Source organism: Tenrec ecaudatus, chromosome 17 (assembly GCF_050624435.1).
Source record: "Tenrec ecaudatus isolate mTenEca1 chromosome 17, mTenEca1.hap1, whole genome shotgun sequence".
NCBI classification, from domain to species: Eukaryota; Metazoa; Chordata; class Mammalia; order Afrosoricida; family Tenrecidae; genus Tenrec; species Tenrec ecaudatus.
In genome coordinates, this window is record NC_134546.1 from 22,909,863 (window position 1) to 22,933,544 (window position 23,682).

A 23,682-nucleotide genomic window follows, 5' to 3' on the forward strand; every position below is an offset into this window, starting at 1 on the left:
TGCTTTTTCCCTCTGAGCACAGATAAGGGCCCTTAGGGTCTTCATGGAGGAGGAAAGTTCTTATTTCCCATGAAGGTGCTCCCACTTCCCTGTGGATCTGTGAGCACGACATCCCCTGGAGTCATATCCTCTGAGGTCCTGAAACCTGCCCCTCAGACACTTCTCGGACCAGACACCACCCAAGGCAAGTGGGAGTGCCTTCCCTCACCCCAGCCTCAGGCTGTTTGAACTCAAAGCTGGTCTGAGCTCCTAATGTCTCAGCCTCTGAAGCTCCTCCCTTCACCCTACTCCACCCCTTCCTTTCACACGTGGCTTCTCAGGCATTCACACTGGGAAAGGGGCAGGTGGCCCTGGGCCCCCACTGTCCAGATTTGGAGAAGAAGAAAACCACTGGAAGTGGGGAGCGGAGATGGGCAGCAGTGGTGTGAGTCCAAGGGACTGCAGCCTGGGTACCACCCAGAAATGGTCAGGGACATAGAGTTCTGGAACAGGAAGCACTTGAGAGATGCTGTCATCTTGTAACTGAACAGGCGATGAAGCCCAGGGAGGGGAGGGGACTTGCCTCAAGTCGCACTGTGGTGACAAGTCCGGAGACCAGATCTTGGCTGTCTGGCAAGGACAGTAAGCAGGAGCGCCAGGGCATGTTACAGCTCAGTGCCACCCTTCCCATGCGCCTCCATATACATAAAGGAGCCCTCTGCCTCCTCTTCACCTCTCTGCTTGGGATCATGTCTAAATCACCCTGGCAACATTTTTGTTTTTCCTATCAAGGCAATGAAACTTGCCAAAGGTTATCAATAACATTTTCATGGAAATATGTAACGGGATCCCACACAGTCTTGAGGGAGGAATGAAGCGGATGGTGTTGATAGCTTCAAAGTATATTAAATATAAAAAGTGCGAACTCTGCTTCAGGTTTTAAAAATAAGATTATATACAAGTATATGCAGACAGTCCCCAGCTTACGGACAAGTTTCATTCCTTAATCTGTCTTTAAATCGTATTTGGATGTGAATTCGAACAGGCAGGTAAGATGCCTATCTAATAACAATCAGATGTGTATCTTACTGTACAGCAGATAGTGTATCTTTTTTAAATAACCTTATTTATTTACCACCACCCCTCTGCTTCCCCTCTCCTTAGTCCCAGCTTCTTTGTAACCATTAAAAAATTCCTTCTTTGGGAGCGAAAAGAATCATTTCTTCTTTTCATCTTTTATCATAGTGGTTTCCTAGAGTATTGGTCTTTGTGGGACTGACTGACTCCACTCAGCATAATATGTTCCAAGTTCAACTATGTTGCAAGGTGTCTGACAGTTTCATTGTTATTCTCTAGAGATGCACTGGATCTGATTTTATGTAGCTACCAAAGCTTATGTATCCATCTCCCACTGATGGGCACTGTGTTGTGCACAGCACAATGACGAACGTGGGCGTTCAGCTGCCTGCTTTACTTCTTCCACTACAGACTGGGGAGAGAGATTCCTGGGTCACGTGCTTATCTCTCCGCTTAATTATTGGAGGACGTGCCATGCTGTGTCCCACGGTGGTTGCACAGCTTCTTTCCTTTCTGCGGTGGACAAGGACTCCAGTCTTGCCACACCCTCTCCAGTGTTTGCTATATTCTGTTTTTCCGAACTTTGCTCAGTGTCACTGCCAGGTGGTATCTCATTGCTTTTTGAATTTGCCTTTCTCGAATGGCTAGGGATCTGTAGTGTGCCTTTTCTATGTATAAGAAACATTTCCAGACACACGCATAATATAATCTTAGCATAACAATACAGTAATAATAATGTTTGGGTACATATCTCAAAATAAATAAATAAAAATAGTATGCACCGTTATATATATATATATATATATATATATATATATATATATATCCCTTGAATTTGTCAGGCAGGGGGATTGGTTCATACCTACAGATGGTGGGTGAGGTGGGCATTTATGACTCAGGGATTGCCTGTACAAATGAGGGTAAGGCAAACAGATTGCTACACAATAATAGAAACCTTTGTTAATCAGAAACATAGAAAAGTGAAGCTCTGTCTTCCATTGAGAGCCATACACTTCTGAGGGTGGTGTTTCCATGTCTTCCCCGACCCCCCCCCCCCCCCACCAGATGATTCTCATGGATTGGCATCGCTCCGGATGGGACTAGAACCGTGGTCCTTTGAAAGGTTCTTTGAGTGGTAGTCTCAACTAGAAGTCTGACCGGGCAAGACCGGGGCTGGAGATGGAGGCAGGTTCCCCAGGGATGTCGTCCCAGGAGCCCTTGCTGCTCTGGAAGAGTGAGTCAGTGCTTTCTCTGCCTGTTTTTCTCGACAGTGCAGTTTCCCATTTTCTCCCTGCTGCCCCTGTGATCGACCTTCCCACGTCATTTGAAGAGGTCTCTCTAGAGCAGTGGTTCTCAACCTTCCTCATGCCACAACCCTTTAATACAGTTCCTCATGTGGTGGCGACCCCCAACCATAAAAAATATTTTCGTTGCTCCTTCATCCCTGTCATTTTGCGACTGTTAGGAATCCGGCAGCCCCTGTGAAAGGGTCGTTCAATCCCCAGAGGGGTCGCAACCTACAGGTTGAGAACCGCTGATTTAGACAATCTCATCAGAATTCTAAAAAATAGTCACTGTCACCCTCCGAGCCTTGACTAACTACCCCAATGCATTTTCTCAGAGACAGCGCCTGTATCGGGTTTTACTCTGGAAGGCGAAGACAAGTGTATTCCTGAGAAACTCTCTCCACAGCCACCCCCGGATTGCAGGGCAACAACACAAACTCACTGCCCTCGAGTGTGTCCGGCCTCATGGCGACCCTGCAAGACTGCGTCAGACGGCCCCCATGGGTGTCTGAAACTGTCACACTTCGTAGGAGTAGAAAGCCTCATCTGTCCCCTGCAGAGTGGCTGGTGGATTCAGACTGCTCCCTATTGCTTACAGAGACACGTTTAACTACATCCAAAAATAATAACCCATGCATCTGTAAACTCAAACCCTGCAGGCAATGCTGTCATCCCGGTGGCACCATGACTGAAGCCCGGGCTGCTAACTGGAACGTTGGCGCTTAACACCAGACCACTCTGCAAGGAACACGGGGTCTGACTTCCAGGCAGACTTCCAGACGCAGAGGGCTGCGGGAGCGTGTCTCCTCTGACGTAAAGTCGGAATGCACTCAATGGGAGAGGGTTTGGTTTGGGATATGTGTATGTGTATATCCAAACACACACACACATGCGGGGGGCGGGGTTGTTAAATTTTAGTGGGAAAATGGAATTTAAAGGTACAGGGGCTTTAAAAGGTTGGATATATAGAATTAAAACATGATGAAATTTCCCCATGAACTTTTTGAAATGCCCTTCACACACACACACACACACACACACACACACACACGGTTGCTGTGAACAGTTGTGTTAGTACAGATGTGGTGACCCTTTGTGTGCCGAGAACTGATCCATGGGGGTTTCAGAAGCCGATTGTCAAGGCCATCCTTCCCAGGAACCTTGGCCTAAGTTCAAGCTGCCTCATCTGGTCATCAAGTGCTTAACTGTTTACACCCTCAGGGACCATGTGGGGTGTGTATGATTGTGTAGACATCATTGTATTAGTCTGGGTATTTTAGAGAAACAAATCTACAGAAACTCATGTATAAGAGAGAGCTTTATATAAAGGTTAAGTGCGCATCAAGAAAACATCCCAACCCAGTGCTGCCCAAGCCCACAAGTCCAACCTTAACTCATTAACCCATATGTCCAACACCAATCTACAAAGTCTTCCTCCATCTCACTAAACAGACACAATGATGCCGACTGCAGGAGGAAAGCCGAGTCAGTGAATGTGTAAGCATTTCAGCACTGGCAGGGGTCTCCACACGCCTGCTCCAGCACCCAGGGCTACACTGGGATACACCCATGTGGCTTCTCCTCAGAGATATTTTGCAGGAAGTGAGCCTTGCCAGCTGAAGCAGGGAACTGCTAAGTCAGCTGCACCCTGATCCAACCATCACAAAGCCAGAAACCCAAGAACTCGAAAGGCGAGGCTCACTGAGCCATTTATCCCTCCGCCCTTCAATTAACCCCACATGTGCTTATCAGCCAGGTTGGCACAATAAACTAACTAAATCATAAAGAGAATCTGTGTGGAAGACTTCCAGAAGAATCCAAACAAAATCAAACCAGCGACCCCTTGTGGGCTTCCAAGACTGTAGCTGGTGATTTGTGAGAAAATTGATGTTCCACTCCATGATTCGCATTTTTGCTTCTTGGTATTGATTGCAGTCCCACAATGCAACACCGTGGATCCATTTCCTCCCGGTGTTTCCTGCTTCCGCTCCTCCTCCTTTCTAGCCCTTCTTGCCATCTCAACTTTGTCCTTGGCCAAGGCCGCCCTTCTGATCTCGAATGGTTGATTCGTCTAAGGAGTGTGCACCTCCCTAGTGGGACTGCTCTATCTTCTATCTTTGAGCTGAAAACTGAACCCCTGGGTGAGGTGAGCTCCAGACCTGAAGAGTCCATACTCTGGACCGTCGTCAGAGGGCTTCCAAAAGTCTCTGTCTGACCAATGAGCCTGGTCTCTCTCTTTTATTTTTTAAGTTTTGCTGCCAGCACCTTCTATGATGAGCCTGTACACAGTGATAGATCAAGGCAGCTGGGCACCATCTAGTGCTTCTGGTCCCAGGCTTGACTCGGGAGTCCAAATGGTGTGTCTGTGTGTTTCCATTGCGTCGGAAAGAATCTTGCCTGATGACTGCACTCCCTTCTGCCAGGTACCTGCTGGAACAGGATTTCCCGGGCATGAGAATTGGACCCGAGCCCACCACGGACTCCTTCATCGCAGTGATGCAAGGAGAGGTGGAAGGGATCGTCCCTGGGAACGCTCTGGTGGTGGATCCTAAGAAGCCCTTCAGGAAACTCAACGCCTTTGGTAATGCCTTCTTGAACAGGTGAGTGCAGATGGGAACACCACCTCAGGAGCGTTCTCATTTCTTCTTCTTGGACTGTGGGAAGTGAACGTATGCTGGAGCAGGGCGGGTCTGGGAAGCTTGGTGCATTTTCCCATACCTAGTGTCTCTTTGGATTGTCTCGTTCTTCTTGGGAACTGGACTGTGCCAGTCACCTTTGATTAGGGACATGGGAGCTGCAAATGCTGGGCTAAGTCTTGATCAAGGAACAGGGGAGAAAGTGAAATGATGGGTTGGATCACATTCCCTGATCCACACTCTCCTCTTCCAGTGAAAGTGGGGGGTGGGGGGCGCTACATAGTTCCAAGCATTTGCTTGTGTTGTGGCTGGGCTTTACACCCAACTGGAAGGAGGTATCACAGTGGGATATTGGTCAGCTAACTGCAAGCTCAACAGTTCAGACACACCAGCCATTGCACAGGGAAGAGCTGTCTGTCTGTGTCCATGTCCGTAGCTTTGGAAACCATACCGAGCAGTCCTACTCTGTCGTTTGGGGTTGCTGCCAGTCAGAGTCAACAGGACAGCAGTGCATTTGGTGTGAGTTCGGAAGGAAGTGGAGCAAGACTCTTCCCTTTTTCTGGAAATGGCTTTTACTTCCTGGAAAGAACCTTGCCCTTAAATACAGAAGCCCTGGGGTTGAGCATTGCTTTTCCGACTAAACTCATTGTGTCCCTTCCCCGGGGTACATGGAAGCCTGAAGACTTCATGGATCATCGTGAAGATTAGAGAAAAGACTCAAGTAGAAAGAAAATGTTTTGAGAATGATGATGGCAACAGATGTACAAAGGTGCTTGATGCAATGAATGGATGTGTGGATTGTGATAAGAGTTGTACGAGCCCCCAAGAAACTGATTTAAAATAATTTTTAAAAGATTGGTGAATGCTCTAGAGATTAACCAGCAGGCTGATCTAGGCCTTCGTGTAATTATTCTGGATAACTGGACTTCAAGTTGATCCTCTGATTGTGTTTATTATGCTTATAGATGCACAATGTGTATTTATTTCCTCTATTTGGAGATATTCAGATTTGAGATACAGCATAAGGACTTGAGCTTCAGAGAGACCTGGGTTCTCAAATCCTGCCTCTCCCCGCAAGCTCACTGCCATCGAGCCAATTTCAACTCAGAGCCTCATAATCCTATGGGTGTGTGTGGTTATGTGTCAGGCTGCTAACTGCAAGGTCATCAGTTCAAAACAAGCTGCTCCTTGGGAGAAAGACCCTTTCTACCCCTATAAAAATCACCGTCTCTGGGTCATTATCCTGCCTCTAGCACCAGGGATGCTGGCTGTTCCCTAATTTCTCTGCATCTCACAAAATAGGATAATGGCAATGCCCTCTTCCAGTCAAGGGAAGAGAAATCTGTAAGATAAGGGACCGGTCAGGTCATTTCTGACTCATAGTGTCCCTGTAGGACATAGTCGAGCTGTCCCTTTGGGTTTCCAAGGCTGTAAATCTTTAAGGGAGCAGAAAGCCTTCTCTTTCTCCAGCTGATGCTTTCTAACTACAGACCTGTGGTTCGCAACACGAGCAAGCTCCTTCACCACGGGACTCCTGGGAAGCATTTAGTGTCCGCCCTGCAGATACCAAATGGCAGTGTGTTAAGGCAGTGGGAACATGTTACTACCCTTTAAACAGACCTCCACTATTGTCACTCTTGAGGGAGCGCTGGTAGTGTGGTGGTGATGCACTGGGCTGCTAGCCACAAGGTCAGCAGTTTGAAGCCACCAGTTGCTCTTCAGGAGAAAGACAGGGCTTTCTATTCTCATCAAGAGTTAGAGTCGCAGAAACTCACAGAGGCAGTACTACCCTGCCCTATAGGGTCACCCCACTACCTATACCCCACTGGATAGCAGTGGGTCTCGAGCATTGCCACTTTTGAGATATAAAAATGCAAGCTCATTGGCCACGTAATTCTCAACATTTTGTACCCTGAGCAACATTTAAAAATTAAAACTGTAAATTTGTCTCTGCCCTGTCCTGGGATGGTTTGACCTCCACATCCCTCTCTGACGCAGCAGGAAGGAGCGTGTGAATAAAGTGTGTCGTGGTGAGTGGTCAGGGTGGGCTCCCAGAGCTGTGGTGGAAAGGCCTTGTTGGGACATTGGCTTGGCAGGTAGGTAAGTCCTCCAGTCTTTGCTTATAACAGTCAGGCAACAGAACTGTGAATTTGGACCAGAAGATCAAGGTGGTGATGTTAAGGCTCAGTGAGACAGAAGGTTCTAGACTCCAATGGTGTCTGTCATACCTGGAGCTGAGTGAGGTGGCCCTGGACCAGGATAGAAAGAAAGGCATGGGGCCAAGATGTAAGAAAGTGCAGACATGAGGTGGGGAGGAGGAGGCGGGAGCATAAGTATGAACAGTGAGTCAGCATCGGTGCACAGAGGAAAGGGCAGGGGGTGAGTAGAGAGTGAGTGTTTGCAGTGGAGTTAGCACCTGGAGCTGAGGAGCAGAATCCTATCGGAGAAAAGCCTGGGGTCTAATTGGGATCACTGGGAAATAGGAATGCTGGCGAACCCCATTGGGACCAATCGTGCCATGGTGGCTCTAATAGAAATACTGTGCATTATATGTAAACAGCATGTCATCTGTTAGGGAAACAGAAGTTATGCCACTGTCATCAGATGCTGGGTGCATTCCTGAGCACTCGGAGACTTTATATCATGAATCAACTGCAGCAAGTCTTGCCAACTCCATTTTTCAATGTGTTGAAACCTGGAGGGCTGTGTGTGTGTGCTGTGTAAGTGCATACACGTGCATGTGTGCACAAGAGGTGGCATGGTTTACTATGTGTGGGCAGTAACACCTAACCGCTTTGAATCTTATCCTCACCTAGAAAATGAGAAAATGCAAATTGCGTTATCTCCTTGCTCTCATTTCCTCACGCAAGTGTGTGAAGAGACTCGGGAGCAAGAGGGAGCGTGTTCGGACCTGTCATTGCACGCAGTGCTCACATTCAGGGAGTGGAACCAAGGGGGTGGGCATGGGGGAGGAAAGGAGACTTTAATATTTGATTGGGTGCCTGGCCAAACAAGCTGTTGTTTTCCTTGTTCTGCGTATACATTTCTTTTACGGAAAAAAAAATCACCTTTACATGAACTATGTATGAAGGTGTTAAGAAACGGATCGCATGCACACTAGAAACCATCTGGACGCGCTCTTGACAAGTGTGATTTCAGTGGGGAGCGTGTTTAGCCTGATGAAACTGGCTCAGGCCTGCTTCTGCGTCTCCAGAATGACCTGGCTCAAGGCCTGGGCCGGGGAGATGGCCTCTGATGAGGTAAAGAAACAGGGCTGCTGCCCTGGTCGGCCTCCCCGGTGACTTCACATTGGATTTCTGCGACACGAAGCTCCTGCTGGTGTGGGCTCCGCTCTGCGGAGGAATGTAAAGCCGAGTCACCCAGGCCACAAAGAACCGGCGATAACACAGGCCAGGAGGGCTAGTGGTACAGGCTGACAGCCGACAGCCAGCTAAGGGATAGATGGAATCACATTGATATGATAGAAAGGGACATTCCACACAGGTATGCAGGGAGGATGGAAAGAATGTGGCTTAGAATGCAGACACCGTATGACCCGAGCCTGGATAACATGGTGAGGTTTTGTGATTTCTCTCCAGGGGCGCTGTGCAATGAGATGACAGTGCAGATTACCTGCTGACCGGGGGAGTGTGCTGGACAGGAGGCAGGTGTGTTGGGCAGTGGAGCAGCTCCCTGCCCCCCTGCAATCTTGGAGAAGGGGCTGCTGCATCACGTATCCGGTTGCTCAGCTGAAGCTCCCGCCTCCTCTGTCGTTATCCCGCACCCTTCCCAATCAGCAAAGACACTCTTGTCCGGAGCAGGTGATCCTGCTTCCCACTGGAGAGAAGATGGACTGCCATGATGCCACCCACGCTTTTAAACAAACAGACCAAACCCACAGCCAGACTCAGTGCCACCTCACCGTGACCCTATTGAACTGCCCCCTGTGAGCTTCTGAGACTGTAACTCTTTATGGGAGCAGAAAGCTCCCCTCTTTCTCCGGAGGAGGGACTGGTGGTTTCAAACTGCTGACCTTGAGGATCGAAGCTCAAGGTGTAACCACTACGTCACCAGGGCGCTTGATGTGTTTGAAAAGCTGGGTATATGCTTAGTCCCTTTACATTTGTCTTCCCTCCTCCCCTCCAGTGTGGGCAGGATGCTGCCGCTTTGACCTCAGGCTAAGCGCCTTTTACCTGGACCCGCCTGCCTTCAGGTGCATCAGAGATCCTGTCTCCTTCTGGACACTGAGACGGTTCTCCTAAAAACTCTACAGTGGCTCCTCCTGTCACTTTCTCCTGTTTTCCTCTCTCAGTCAAGCACCCCGACTTCCCTACCTCACTTCTTCCTGCCCTCCAACCTATGGCAACATAGCTTCCGCCCATCACACTTGCCCTTGACACAGCCATTCATGACCTCCCACTTATCAAAGCCGCAGGCAAGGTTCATCCTCCACTTACCCAATGTGCTTGGCACTCGCCACTGTCCATGCCATCTCCTCTCATCTCCCTGCCTCCCTGACTTCCTCCCTCCCTCCCTTCCTTCCGCCCTTTCAGGCCGCTTCTGTTTATTTCCTTTTCCTCTGGCTCCTGTGGTCTTAGTGTCGCCCACTCTCAGTCTCATTCTCTGTCCTTGCCCTTTCCCACGCCCTGCATGCTGCAGGATGGTGAGCCCGCCTCAGCCAGGGCTCCAAACACAGGCCGCATGCACTTCCCCACCTTGATGTGCCAACCGGCAGAAACGTGGCTCAAGCCGCACCGTGGAACTGATGTTAGCACACTGCTTTGCCAAATCTACGTGCTAGAATGTGGCCACGCCTGAGACATAACTGAAAGCACATGCTTGCGTAGGACGAGGACACCTAGCAGGCTCTCCACAAATATTTGCTGAACGGAAGTGGACGCCCTGTCAACTGGAGGATGTTTCTAATGGTCATCTCTGATTTCATCATTCTCACGCAGAAAATGTTCCCTGGACTTTCTACCGCCCTCAGGATAAGATCCAGATTTCCTCGTGTCACTTGCAAGGACCTTGGGCCCTGGCCTCCACCTCCCTTGTTCCCTCCAGGTTCCCATTTCTCACCTCAGTGACGTGGTGGTGGTGTTCATAGCCAGAGCTAAAATGATGAACACCCAATTTGCAGAAGGCTATGGAGGACAGTGGGAGCCCACACCCATCTGCAGAGGAACTAGTAAGAGCAGTGGTTCTCAAGTTTCCGAATGCTGCCACCCTTTAATACAGCTCCTCACGTTGTGGTGATGAATCATCATGTAAATATCTGATATGAAGTATGTACTTTCATTGTTACAAATTGCACATAATTAAAGCATAGTGATTAATATGCAATTATGTATATTTTGTGAAAGATTTCTTTCTAATTACAAATAAATGAAATTTTGTCTCGAAGCATGGTGTAGCATGGGTAACAGTCTTCACACCATGTACTGGTATGTGGGCATATCTGCATGTGGGCAGACCCACCTGGAGACGGATAGAGTGGTGTCTCCGTTCCTAAGACTATCGGAAATATGCTTTTTCCAATGATCTTAGGTGACCCCTGTGAAAGGGTCATTCAACCCCCAAAGGGTCGAGACCCCCAGGTTGAGAACCACTGAGTTAGATGAAGCCACTGGCAGACTCCCACTAGCCACCAGCAAGGGCCTCAAACAGCCTTACCATCAGACAGTGATCATTGTCATCTTGATTATGCCGGATCGAATTTGATACTTGGTCTATCGGCCTCCCTACTAACCTGACCTGAATGAGTTCTGGGTGCAAGGACCTCTGGAGTGCTCCGTAACAAACATTTCTTCCCTGGCTTCTTAAACATTGAGGGTGGTCGTCTTTCTTACCCATTATTTGTGTGTTCATCCAGTTTGGGGAGCACAGAAGGATTGGCTGCAGAGAGATAATAACGGATGCAAAGCTGATTGATGTAGGGGTCGGGTTGGGAGAGAGGGAAGGTGAGTGGATTTCAGGAGTAAACAATGAAGGCAGGAAGGGCGAGGGAGCTCTGGAACTGATTACACAACTCATTTAAAGGTGACTTAACCACGGGGGAAGGGGTTTCAACAACTGATTGTGGTAATGGTTGTGCAATGCTTCTTGATATGATTGAATGACTGAACCATTGAATTATATGATATGTGGATTAGATGCCAATAGAAATGTAAAGAAGAAATTAACCTAAAGGTTGGTTGCTGATCTTCTTCCATAAGATTCACAGCCAAAAAAGCCCTATGGAGCAGGTCTACACTGTAACACACAAGATAGGCACAAGTTGGAATCAAGTTGGCATCGATGCATTTACATGCCCAATATATATCCCTGGGTGGTGTGACCAGCTCCAGAGCCTCCTCCTCCAGGAAGCCATCCCTGAAAGCCATCTCTCTGCCTTGGATCCCCCCAGCCCTTCATATGACCTTCCTCATGTGCTGGTCCTGATGCACCTCCTATTGGAGTTGCCTGAGTAACATGCCTCTCTCCTCGGCCAGACCGTGTGCTGCTGGACAGTAGAGACCAAGGTCCGGACAGCATGGTGTCACCTCCCAACCAAAGGGCCCTGTCTACTTCATAATACCCCAGGGATCTGCTTCTAAGTCCATATTCCCGAGACCCATTGCTGCAGATGCGTGACTGGGGCCTGGGCATCTACACTGTTGTTTAGAAAGGCTTGTGAGCCTCTGGTCCGTGGTACTCAGCATCTTGCTCAGAGTAGAATTTCAGTAACTCCTCATTGAACAACTCCCCATCTGCAAATGGAGAAGTGCAGTGGCTTTGCCCAAGGTCACCAGCCAATGCAGACTGATGCAGCAGTGGAATCCCCACATCCGCCTCTGCACACGCTCTTGATTTAGGGGAAGACCCTAGAAGTTCTCCCAAAGGCCCAGGAAAAGCAAGAGTCAGGAGACTTCTCCATGGCTGTCTAAAGAAGCTCAGTCTCAGAGTAGAGGTCAAGTTAACTAGTCACTCAAGACAGAGAGGTAACTGGAGGAGGGCAGCGAAGGACTTGGACCACAAGAATCCAACCGAGGCTGTGGTCACACAGGTGGGACCGGTGGATATGGAGTTGTCTTATTGGTCGATCAGCCTTTACTAAACACACTGAGGGCACTCTGGGTGTGATGTGTTAGGGATACGAGAGACCTGGAGGTCCCACCTCCGGATGGGTTATAAGCCTCATTCCAGGGGCTGAGTGGACCCACAGTGAACTGGAATGCTTCCACCAAGAAATGGCTCAACTAGGAGAGAGAAAAATGGGGATGGACATGTGGGAAGGTGTCAGGGAAGGCTGACGAGTAGAGGAAAAGAGGTGTATGCACGATGCCCAGAGGGCAGGGGCTCATCTCAGGGTCCCCTCTCCACCTGTGCAGGTTTGTGTGTGCCCAGCTGCCCAACCCTGTGCTGGAGAGCATCAGCGTCATCGACACGCCGGGGATCCTCTCCGGGGAGAAGCAGAGGATCAGCCGAGGTGAGTATGTAAGACCTGGTGGGTGCCCCGTGGTAAATTCTGGTATGTTGGCTCCCTGCCACAGCAACGAAAAGGGACCTGAGACCTTACTGTCCCTTGAAGAGCTAGCACTGTCCCATGTGCTATGTGGGGCAGTCCTAGGCAGGGGCCAATGGGTGAATCATAGCTCATTGTCACTTAGGAGACAGGAACCAATGGTCCTGTCCTGTGAGTTGGAAAGAACTCCCTAGCAGCAGGTTTGGGGGGTTCGGTTGGGTACATGGGAGGTAAACCTGGGAAGACGAGGGTCAAGAAAGGAACTGAGTCCAGAGAGAATTTGGGAACCCGCTGGTGGCTGTGGGGCAGGACTCAGTGCAGGAGCAGGTAGTGTTTCTATCTAATTTTCTTTCCTTTCCTGAATCACTCATTCTCTCCCAATCAGTCCCTGACGTGGCCCACCGTGGGCTTTCTGAATAGAGGCCTAAAGGGCAGCCCGTGTCCCCACAGGGAAGGCGTCTCAGGCTGCCCGCCTAGAGGGAGAGGGGTAGCACGTGCACCTGCAAGGCGGTGCATCCTGATCGCTGGCTCCAGGTGCTCCTGGGTTTTAGAACCTGTGTGGGGTTGGACAGGTTGCAGGTTCTCTGAGCCTCAGTGTCCCCGTGAGTCATGTGGTATTGATATCCATCTCATAAGCAATCATAGAAACACAGGCTTCGTTCAGCGTTGTGTCTGAGTCACAACTTTGTGCTCCTACATGGACACACACAGACACCCTCACTCACTGTACACAAACATACTCACCTTGCCAACATCCCCCCACACACACACACACACAGCGAATACAACCCTTCACACACGCGTTATTGTTAGGTGTCATCGAGTCCGTTCTGAGTCCCAGAAAACCTCTGTAAAATAGGAGACCATGTGCCTGGCCCTGTACCATCCTCACGACTGTGCTGATACCCGAGCCCACTGTGGCAGAGCGCGCACGCGTGCGCGCACACACACACACACACACACCTCTCACAGTCCCCCACAGGAGCACACAAGCAAACACCAAGAACCAAAAGTGCTTTGGAATGAGCCTCTTACCTGGGGCTCCTGGCCATGGAGCCAAGCTGGCCCCTGACCCCTCCCTGTGGCCAGCCCGGGCCTCCAGGGACAGTTCTGCAGCGCGGCCTGCATGAGACCACCAGGCAGAGAGGCACCTGGAGCCTAAAGTCCACCCTATAGCCCACTCTCTGAGACCGTGCCCGGTGCAGCACCGTGTCTCCTCAGAAAGAAGGGCAGCTGTCCCACATTCGTACAGACGCATCCTCTGGGCCCTGCGGCCATGGCCAAGTGCTGAGCTCTGCACCACGAGCTGCCCCCAAAGGCTTCACACAGAGGGGTTCTCAGGCCCCAGACTAGAGCCGGGCAATGCCTTGTCCTCGTTCACAGGGTGGGTTTGGGTGGGGAGGGGGCCCTCTCTGTCCAGGTGTGGGGTGTGTGGGTCAGGGGAATTTTTGTGAGGATCAGATTCCTTTCCTAGTGTGGCTTCTAAAATGCTGAGCCCAGGGTTTCGGGCCAGCGCACTGAATGAAGGCGCCCAGACATGGGCAGGGCAAGTGGACAGAGGTGCCTCCCGGAAATGACAGGATGTGCCCAGTCAGGGCTCATTACTGGGAAGCAACTCAGATGAGGCAGAAGTGGGGGCTCCGGAAGACCAAGTGTCCTCACTGGGGAGCTGCATTTCCCGGCCGCCTCTGTGCTAGAAAACCCAGCAGCCCCACCCTGTGCCACATCACAGACCACCCAGCCGAGCCTTGAGGGGGCTTTCCAGGAACAGCGGTGAGCACAGTAGGGTCAGAGTGGTAAGGGATCTGCCCAGGGTCACACAGCTGGACTGGAACGCTGGCTTTCTGATTCCACACCCAGAGGCTCCATAATGCATTCTCGTCAGCTTCCCAGGGAAAATGCCGTCATCAGCACAAGCTGCTCACCCCATCCTTTCGCTGGGGGGTCTTCCAAGCTGCAACTTTGGGCTGCCTCTCCAAGCCTTGTATCCTGGGCCTGCCCCTGCCCCACTGGGTGCTCAGCTCATCAAGACCTTATAGGTCAGGGTATAGGACGGCCCCATGGGTCTCCGAGACCGCAGTGTTTTATAGGAGGAGAAAGCCTCATCTTTCCGGTGGTTTTGAACTGCTGACCTTGCAGTTTAATGGCAGTGAGTTTGCTTCTTGAGTGAGGGGCCTTGAGGACACTGGGACCTCATGCCATCTGTGCCCATACTCTTGAGCAGCCCCCCGAGGATGGGTTCGTGCTCAGCTGGGGCCTGAGCACCGGCCACTTTTGGCAGTGACCTTTGGGAGGCGTGGAATGTGACCTCTGTTCTCCATTGCCACCAGAATCCCTCCCATGTGTTGGACATGGATGCCTTTTAAGATTTCTTCAGTTCTTGAAAGAGCTTGTTTGGACTGGGTCATCACATACCCATCACAGCAGATCCATGCTCCGTCTTCTGGGCTCCAGCCTCATGAGGCCAGAAGCACATGTGAACTGGGAGTTGTGGACCAGGGTCAGGCCTGAGTGTGTCACCCCCTGGCTGTGTGGCTGTGCCTCTGTGTCCCCACTCCCCCACCTGTTGATGCAGGAGAGCATAACTAGTTTTCCTCAATGGCCTCCTGACAGTGGTGAATGGTGTTGCCCCCAAGGAGAAAGCGTGGTGAAGGCACAAAGACACATTCTCCATTCTCAATACCCTGGCACCACTCAGCATGGAGGAAGCCAGTGGTGGGGTATTAGGGAGTTGCCTTGATTCTGGTGTTTGTTTGCCTCATTGGTTTCCTGCCTGGCATGACTTAGACATGTTTATGTCCGGCCCTCTGGAGTCTATCAGCAGGGAGCAGAAAGCCACAAACCCCGGCAGGCTGCCCAGTTGCACTGCTCCAAGCCAGCATGTTTGCTCTGCTTGTCTCTCAGGGTCTAGTGCCCACCCCCCACCCACGAGGACACACTTGTTGATCCAGCTGCTGCTGCTGCTGCTGCAGGGGCCCTGGAGCTCTTGTTGTGGGATGGGGTGAATGTCCTTGGGACCAAGTGGGGAGAATGGGTGCCTATCACTGGACACAACATTTACCCTGGACGTTAGGGCAGCCGCTCTTTATTGGCTTGGTTCTGTCATTGCCCCCTCCTTCAGCCACGAACTCACTCCCGTTGAGTCAAATCTGACTAACAGCAACCCTAGAGGACAGCCTTCAACTGCCCCTGCAGGTTTCTGAGAGTGTAACTCTTTCCAGGATTAGAAAGCCTCATTTTTATCCCTTGGAGAGGCTGATGGTTTTGAACTACTGACCTTGCGGTTAGCAGCTCAACATGTAACCACAGGCATGATGGTCCCCATTTTATCATTGAGAAGATTGAGCATCAGACTCGCCCAAGGCCTCATAACTAATTAGCAGCAGAGCTGACCCCAATCCCATTTCCATGTGGGGCACAGCTAGTACCTTCAGAAGCCCCCTCTAGAAGAGAACTCAGGACCCCTTGTGTGTGTGCACAAGTCCAAACTCCTGAAACCACTGCACCCTATCCGGTAGGTTACAGAAGCCCTGTGTTGGCTCGCTGGCTGCAGGGAGGGTGAACTTCCGGGAGCAGCCCGGAGGCAGCGCTTGGTGCTGATGGCTCTCACAGCCCACCCTGGGGAGCAGGTTCCTGGCAATGCTGACTTTGTAATGTGATCGCAGCTTGCCAGATCGTGTAGCTTTTGCAAACACAGCAGAGGATGGGCATGAGGTTTCTGTGCTTGTCAAAAGGAGTCCTGGTGGCTGTATGGGTGAGACTCCCTCCGGGTTGTTCATCCTAAGGACCGTGGTTCAAACTCCGGAAGACCTGCAGTCTCACAAACCCTCTGCCCTGCGGGGTTGCTGTGAGTCCGAACTGAATGGATGGCGGTGGGTTTGGGTGCGGGTAAAGTCATAGGAAGGGTTCCCAGACGTCATCTGCTTGTTCTCAGGCAGGAGACCTCACACAGACATCTCCCCGCCCCCCTGCCAGGAGGTCAAAGCAGCAGCCCCAACCTTCTTGGCTAGTTGTGTCTGCAGAGCCCTTCTTTTCTCTCTCCTCCATCCTTCCGGCAGTGCTCCCAACCCTCACCCCTCGGGTGTGAATTGTGAACAGAGAAAGGACGCTCAGAGGTGGCTCCGTTCAATCCCCTGGCTTGAAGAGCAAAGAGACCAAGGCCAAGAGAGGGGCAGCTGCTTAGCCAGGGCACACAGCAAGTTACTGGCTGGACAAGGGACTAGAGCTGAGCTTGCCCAGGCCCTCTCTCCTCGGGTGACCCCTGGCAAACATATCCCATTGCCTGGAAACTGGACCTTCGAAGAAGAGCTCTATAAAACTGGGGGGTGGGGAGGGAGCAGGACGGCACAGAGGAGCAACCAAGGCCAAGCCAAGCAGTTCCACTCGCACCCTTTGATTTGATTCGATTTGATCTGGTCTTCTTCATGACTCCCCGGCAGTCGCTGGTCAATTCCCAGTCACAGGCCCAGAGCAAACTGTCCCGTGCCTTCCAGATGGAGAACCCAGGGTCCTGTGTCTGTTCGGTTCAACAATTTCAGACAGAGTACCTGCTGGGGTGCCAGGCACGGTGCTGGGTATGAGAGGCAGCAGGCTGGGGCACTGCCCCTGCTTTTGGGGTCTCCTGATGCAGTGGGGAGGCAACCTCGTGCTGAGGATTTCAGGAGGGGGTGCAGGAATCAACATAGGTGCTATTAGAACTCCTAGGATACCCAACTGGCAGAAACAGAAGTGGGCGAGGGCTGTCCTGTTCTGGCAGCAGTGGGGTTCCGGGGAGGTTAGGTGGTGGGAAGTTAGCCTGCCCCCTCCCCAGCTATTGTGGACAGAAAGGCTATCTCACTGTGGCCATCAAGGACTAGTCAGAGATTGGAGAGGCTAGACCCCCTTTTCTCTGCTGCTTCTCTGGCCCCTCACTTTCCCTAGCTACACAGGAGAAGCAGCTAGATGGCTGGACTTAGTGTGGAAAGGTCTGAGTGGTGGGCTTGCCTCTGACCTCACCCTCTCTGAGCCTCTGACCTCACCCTCTCTGAGCCTCCATCAGTAGTGTGCACGGTGATAGCTTTCTGGCTTCCACAGCCCATTGTGAGCGGCTGGCGTGAGCCCGGGCGTGCTCAGTGTGGAAGGATAAAATGTACCGTGCAGACAGGAGAGGCCTGTGACATGCTCTTTCCAGCTGCCGCATGCTAGGCCTGCGATGTCACAGCCTCACCCTGGCTTTGGGCCTCGGGATCCTCCAAATGCCAAGGACTTCTGAGCCCCGCACCTTCCCCACTGCCGTGAGAACAAAACCATGCAGGTTCCCCCACCTGCGCCGGAGCAGCCAAGCTGCCACCATTTTTCAGGGGCGGTGGTGGGAGAAGGGAGATCTAGTGGCCCTGGTCCCTCAGCCCCCAGCAGCTTAGATAGGCCTGCTGCTGCACGGAGGGCAGCCTGGCTTGCATGGGGGCTGTACCAAAGGGAAGATTGAATATAGACAGGAACCAGGCCTGGTGGGGAGGAGTGCTCTGAGCGAGGAGGCTGCAGCCCATCTGGAGTGGGGCACCGTGGCAGGAGCAGGCTGGGGCAGGCAGGCCGCCTAGGAAGGGAGGAGAGGGAGGCTGGGCAGTGAGCCATGCTACTGGGCAGTGAGCCTAGGGCCTGAGTAGCCATGCTATGAGCACCCAGTCCAGACCTGGCCCATCCCTGGCCACTTGTCTTACTCTCTACTCACACCCCTGAACTGCGTGCTCCTCCCCTGTGAAGTGAGAAGGCCACACTTCACCTGCTGTAAGGGTGAAATGAAGTCACAACATGAAATCCTTGCCTGCTAGAACAAGCATTGAACGAAGAGTTAGAGTTAGGGATTGTGGCCCAAGAGCTGCGTCCTATAGGCAGGGCGGACTGGAGAAAGTCCCTGTATCTCTCAAAGTTCCTACTGACCACCAATCAGGAGGGATGCCCTGCCTGCAGCAGAACCCCAGCCAGCCCTTTTCCGGGCCGTGCCCTTCCAAGAGGGCACCTTCCCCTGCCTACAGAGGCAAAAGCCAGTTTATGCCATGACTTCAAATCCTCCCCACACAGGGACAGACCCTCCTTCCGGGGCCATGCCTTCCCCACAGCGAGCCTCACTTTCCCTGTTTGAATATCAGGAAGGTGGACAGTTTGTCTCTAAGCTGCCTGCCGAGCCTACAATTTTTGTCCCAGGAGGAAGAGAGAGAAAACGCCTAGGTCGTGGTTTCAAGAGCAGCTGACCAATGTCGGAGAAAATCACTTCGGTGTAGGAACGCAGGGAAGCCCTTAATTTACCAAAGACGGCTGTTCAGAGGATGGTTTTACCTTAGCTTGTGCGTTAGATTGTTCTAGCAGCCCCAGGGAAGCATGACAGTGGTCTTTCGAGATGCTGGAGGGACGCCTCCCCGGCGCACCGTGGCCATGCGTGGTAGTGGCCGTGTGATAAGCCACTGAGCCACCCCTGACTGGTGGCAGCCCCAGTCTGTGGGCCTATGGCCCTGGGGGTTTCATTGACCAGTTTCTCAGAAGTAGATTGCCAGGCCTTTCTCCCTAGTCTGTCTCAGTCTGGAAGCTCCAGTGACACCTGGTTAGCCATGTGGTTGATTTTGACTCAGCAACCCTTTAAAATGTTGAGGGGAACAGAGCACCTCATCTTTCCCCTGAGGAGGGGCTGGTGGCTTTGAACCTCTGACTTTTCCATTAGCAGTCCAACAGGCCCCCAGGGCTCCTTGTTTAGGATCATAGCAACACAAGAGTCTCCACCAGCAGAGGGGGGACGGTGACTGCCCATGAAGTGCAGTGAACAGAAATCAAACCAAGTCACCCTCTTGGAAGGCAAGCATTCAACCACTGAACCGCCAGTGACAATACATTAACATACCCCAAATAGGCACACCTAGGAATCCCCAGGTATCCCTCATGAAAAAAGAGAAAACCCTGCAATGACCTGTGTTGCCATGGCGGCTCCGTCCATGGGCTCGGGCACAGGAACATGGAGAGGGTGGCACCGGACCGCGCAGGGCTTCGCTCTGTTGTGCAGAGGGTCGCTGTGGGTCGGAGCCGACTCTGTGGCACCTAACAACAACAAGAACGACAACGAGATATCCCTAGATGTTCAAAAGATGCCAGAGAGGAAAAAGGGTCCCTTTTGCCCCCAGGCTCCTCCCCAGCTCAGACGGAGGTGTTGTCTAAAATCACCGCCTCACACCCCTCCGTGTAAACCAGTTAAAGAGCGTCCGACAGCAACAACTCTGGAGCCGCCTCTGGGGTTTGAATCCCAGTCCCAGAATGTACAGACGGAGTGACCTTGGGCAGGCCACGTCTCCTTTCTCTAGAAACCAGGAGGGATGGTAGTGTCTGCCTCTGTGAGAATGGAAGGCATTCGTGTTATGAATCACAGAGCCCAGTGCTGGGTGGATGGGGATGCTCCGCGAGCGCTCCCTATCCTTGTCAGAGATGGGTGGTCCGAGTGCTTCTTGGGCCAGCTGCCTCATCCTCTCCTGCCACCTCTTTAGCTGGGTCACACGCTCTGGGGCTGGCTGCCCAGCATGTAGCTCAAGGCAGAGGACCACTATCACAGACAGCCAGAGCTTCAGCCATCTCAGACCCAGCCTCCCTCGGTGAGACAGGCAGGAGCTGGAGCCTTTGTCCCGGGGCCTTGTCTTCACACTCTGTGGGGACGATGAGCTTCAGCTCTCCGGGTGGGCTCTGTAGGCCAGATGCTCTCGGGAGCCAGGTCTGTGGAACATGCCGGAGTCCGAGGAAGGGAGCCGAAGTCGGCGAGAGAGATGGCAGAAGGCAAGCTTGAGAGCCCCCCTCGAACGCATCACTGCACTGCTGCTGTGGGTTCTGTGACCCTGCGCATTCATTCTGCCTTGCCTTTTCTCCTCTATGATCTCCTTCTTTTATGGAGGACGAGGAGGGCAGACCCCTCCCAGCTCTTACTGTGGGTGAATCTGAGGCTGGTGTGCAGACTGGTGCCAGTTCCTTCTGCTTAGCCCCTCCCAAATCCACAGCTACTCTGGGCAGAGTAAGTATACTGAGGTTTCTGGAACCAGCCTGACCTGAAGTAGCCTTGCACCAGGGAGCCAAGACCCAGCAGCTGGAAGCTAGGTCACAGTCTAAGGAAGAGCTGTCTTCTGGGTTTAAGAGTTAGGAGTTCTGGACCGCAGCTGGAGTGTAAGGAAAGCTGTGGATTCATGAGCAGGAGTGAGAAGAAGGCCTGTGTTTCTGTGACAAGAATCATAGATTCTTCGAGACCCATTATAGGCATGAATGAATTAGCATCCGCCATTGCACCGTGCTGTAACTTTCTGGCCTGATCAGGAATGGCTGGGTCTTCCTGGCCTAAGATTCGTTTCCAGTAACTGCTGGCTGATATTACAGTAAAGAAGGTTCGGGGAACTGCCTCGTGGCTCACTTCATGAGAAGAATATTACCAACAATAATCACTAGCACATACTGAGCATCTACTGTATGCTTGAGTGTGGGTGTAGTTACTCCCCCTAATTCTATCAGTTCGGTACCGTTATACCCATTTGATAGGTGGGAGAGCACTCTAACTCGAAGAGACTCAGTAGCTTCACCCTGGTAAAGATGCATCATTAGAATGTGAAGCTATGTCCGCCTCTCGGGTCTAAGCTGTCTGACTGCACCTGCCTGCCTCTCCCAGCACAGAACCCTCCCGCTGACTGTCCCATCTGCCGACAGGCTATGACTTTGCAGCTGTCCTCGAGTGGTTTGCCGAGCGGGTCGACCGCATCATTCTGCTCTTCGACGCCCACAAACTGGACATCTCCGATGAGTTCTCCGAGGTCATCAAGGCCCTCAAGAACCACGAGGACAAGATGCGGGTGGTCCTAAACAAGGCCGATCAGATCGAGACCCAGCAGTTGATGCGGGTCTACGGGGCTCTCATGTGGTCCCTGGGCAAGATCGTGAACACCCCAGAGGTGATCAGGGTCTACATCGGCTCCTTCTGGTCCCATCCCCTGCTCATCCCCGACAACCGGAAGCTCTTTGAGGCCGAGGAGCAGGACCTATTCAGAGACATCCAGAGTCTTCCCCGAAATGCTGCCCTGCGCAAGCTCAATGACCTCATCAAGAGAGCCAGGCTGGCCAAGGTGAGGCTGCCCCTGGATGGGGAGATGGGAGCATGGGCAGTAACCATTTGAGAGTAGAGGTGAGGGAATCAGTACCTCCAACAACTGGGCATTTGCCTACTCCTGTCAGAGTAACTTGCATCACCTACATCAGCTATCCCAGTTCTGGCACCCCAAGGACAGTTTGTGTGTTGCCTGGGATAATAGACTTGGGCTGAGCCAGACTAACAATTCTTGGGGGAAACTCAAGCCCAGCAAGGTCATTAGTCTCTCTTCTCCCATTCCCACACCTGTGAGGTTAAACTCTCACTGCATTGGGTCGATTCCAACTCCCAGCAACCCTACAGGACAGGGTAGAACTGCTCTAGCTGGTTCCCAAGACTTATGAGCAGAAAACCTCATCTTTCTCCCATGGTTTAGAACTGCTGGCCTTGAGGTTAGTAGTCCAACTGATGTTCGGTCAAGGTGAACTGCTGCTCTTACCTTCATTGTCATCTGCACACACACACACCCCACCCTGTGACTACCTCCACCTTCACCTGCCCACAACCTCTCCTTTCCTGTCTGATGGAGGAAAGCAGCCAAGCACTTCAAGCAAGGGGGGACCAAGAGGGTAGAGACAGGAACGAGTCTAAAAGTAGAAGGGGAAGAGTAAGGGCTACCTGGGAAGAGGTGGGACGAGAGTAAACCCACATAGAGGGGATGGGTGAAGCATGTTGATCCCAAGCGCCCTCTCTGCTCTGGGTTTCAGGTCCATGCCTACATCATCAGCGCCCTGAAGAAGGAGATGCCCTCCGTGTTTGGAAAGGACAATAAGAAGAAGGAGCTGGTGAACAACCTGGCTGAGATCTATGGCCGGATTGAGCGGGAGCACCAGATCTCACCTGGAGACTTCCCCAACCTTAAAAGGATGCAGGTAAGGAGGGAAGGAGGGAGGGAGGGAGGGAGGCGCCTGACCACTAAGACCAGGAACAAAGTCATGTCAGCTGACTGAGAAGCTCTTGGATCCTCCCAGAGCAGAAGAAAGGGTATAGATGATTTCTCTCTGCTCTGAACTGTCTGATTCAACATGTATTACATCCAGATTTTGGAAGAAATACAATGCTTCAGTGCTTCTAAGGGTTATAAGTTGGGCTGCTAACCAAAAAGCCAGTGGTTCGAACCCACCTTCTGCTCCTGTGAATATTTACGGCCTCGGACCATCCTATAGGGTTTCTGTGTCAGAGTGGACTCAACAGCAGTACATCGGTGGGAGCTCATAAAGGGGGGGGGGGGCAGATATGCTAGGCGATGCCTGATTCTTCCAGACATGGCCTTTCCCAACCTCGGCCACCACAGGCTTGAAGTCGCCACCATCACCTTGTCAAGTGCAATCTGTCACCTGGCATGGGTTTTCCAGACCCTTATGTGTGCTGACTGTAAGAGCTGAATTTACTTCGAAAGCTTCCATCTAGGAGCAGTTCTGCACAAGGGAATATAAGCCACAAAGATGCAATGTAAATCCACCCAGAAGCTCAGCTTCTCTGGTGCACAGGGGCCCTACCTCAGGCCAGGTGCCATCATATGGTTTCTCGTGTTCTGTCCCAAGCAGTCCTCAGAGGGACATGTTTTATCTTTTTATGGGAGAAGGAACTGAGGTGTACAAAGGCAGTGAACTTGCCTAAGCTCTCAGCCTTTTTCAAATGTAGTGGTCACAATGGCTTCAAGTTGCACAGTCAAGAGCTGTCTCCAAGGTCCACACATGACTTACTGCAATATAACTAATTCCTCTCTGAGTCTCCTCACCCACATCTGTCAACTGAAGCTATACAATCACCCACCTGCCTGGTTGCTGTGAACATCCACCCCCAATGTCTACAAGGCACTCAACACAGAGCCCAGCACTAAGCCAGTTAGCATGCAGTTGCAATGGTTACAGAAGACATCACCATTGTAGTTGACTCGAAAAAAATAAGACAAAAAATCACTGCCATCAAGAGCCAATTCTGACTCCTATCTACCCTATAGAACTGCCCCTGTGGGTTTCTGAGACTGTAAATCTTTACTGAAGTAGACAGCCTCTTCTTTTCCCCCAGGAGTGGCTATTGATTTTGAACTGCTGACCTTTCCCT

General features: G+C 51.8%; 1 protein-coding gene across 1 annotated transcript in view; it reads left to right on the top strand.

The window, feature by feature from the left end:
• The window catches only part of EHD3 (EH domain containing 3), a 39,897-nt gene that overhangs the window by 11,501 nt on the left and 4,714 nt on the right, over positions 1 to 23,682 (top strand). Inside the window, exons 2-5 of the mRNA XM_075535600.1 lie at positions 4,766 to 4,942; positions 12,349 to 12,446; positions 21,180 to 21,592; positions 22,323 to 22,487. Of these exons, the coding sequence (XP_075391715.1) occupies positions 4,766 to 4,942; positions 12,349 to 12,446; positions 21,180 to 21,592; positions 22,323 to 22,487 (853 nt within the window). The remainder of the gene's footprint in view (positions 1 to 4,765; positions 4,943 to 12,348; positions 12,447 to 21,179; positions 21,593 to 22,322; positions 22,488 to 23,682) is intronic.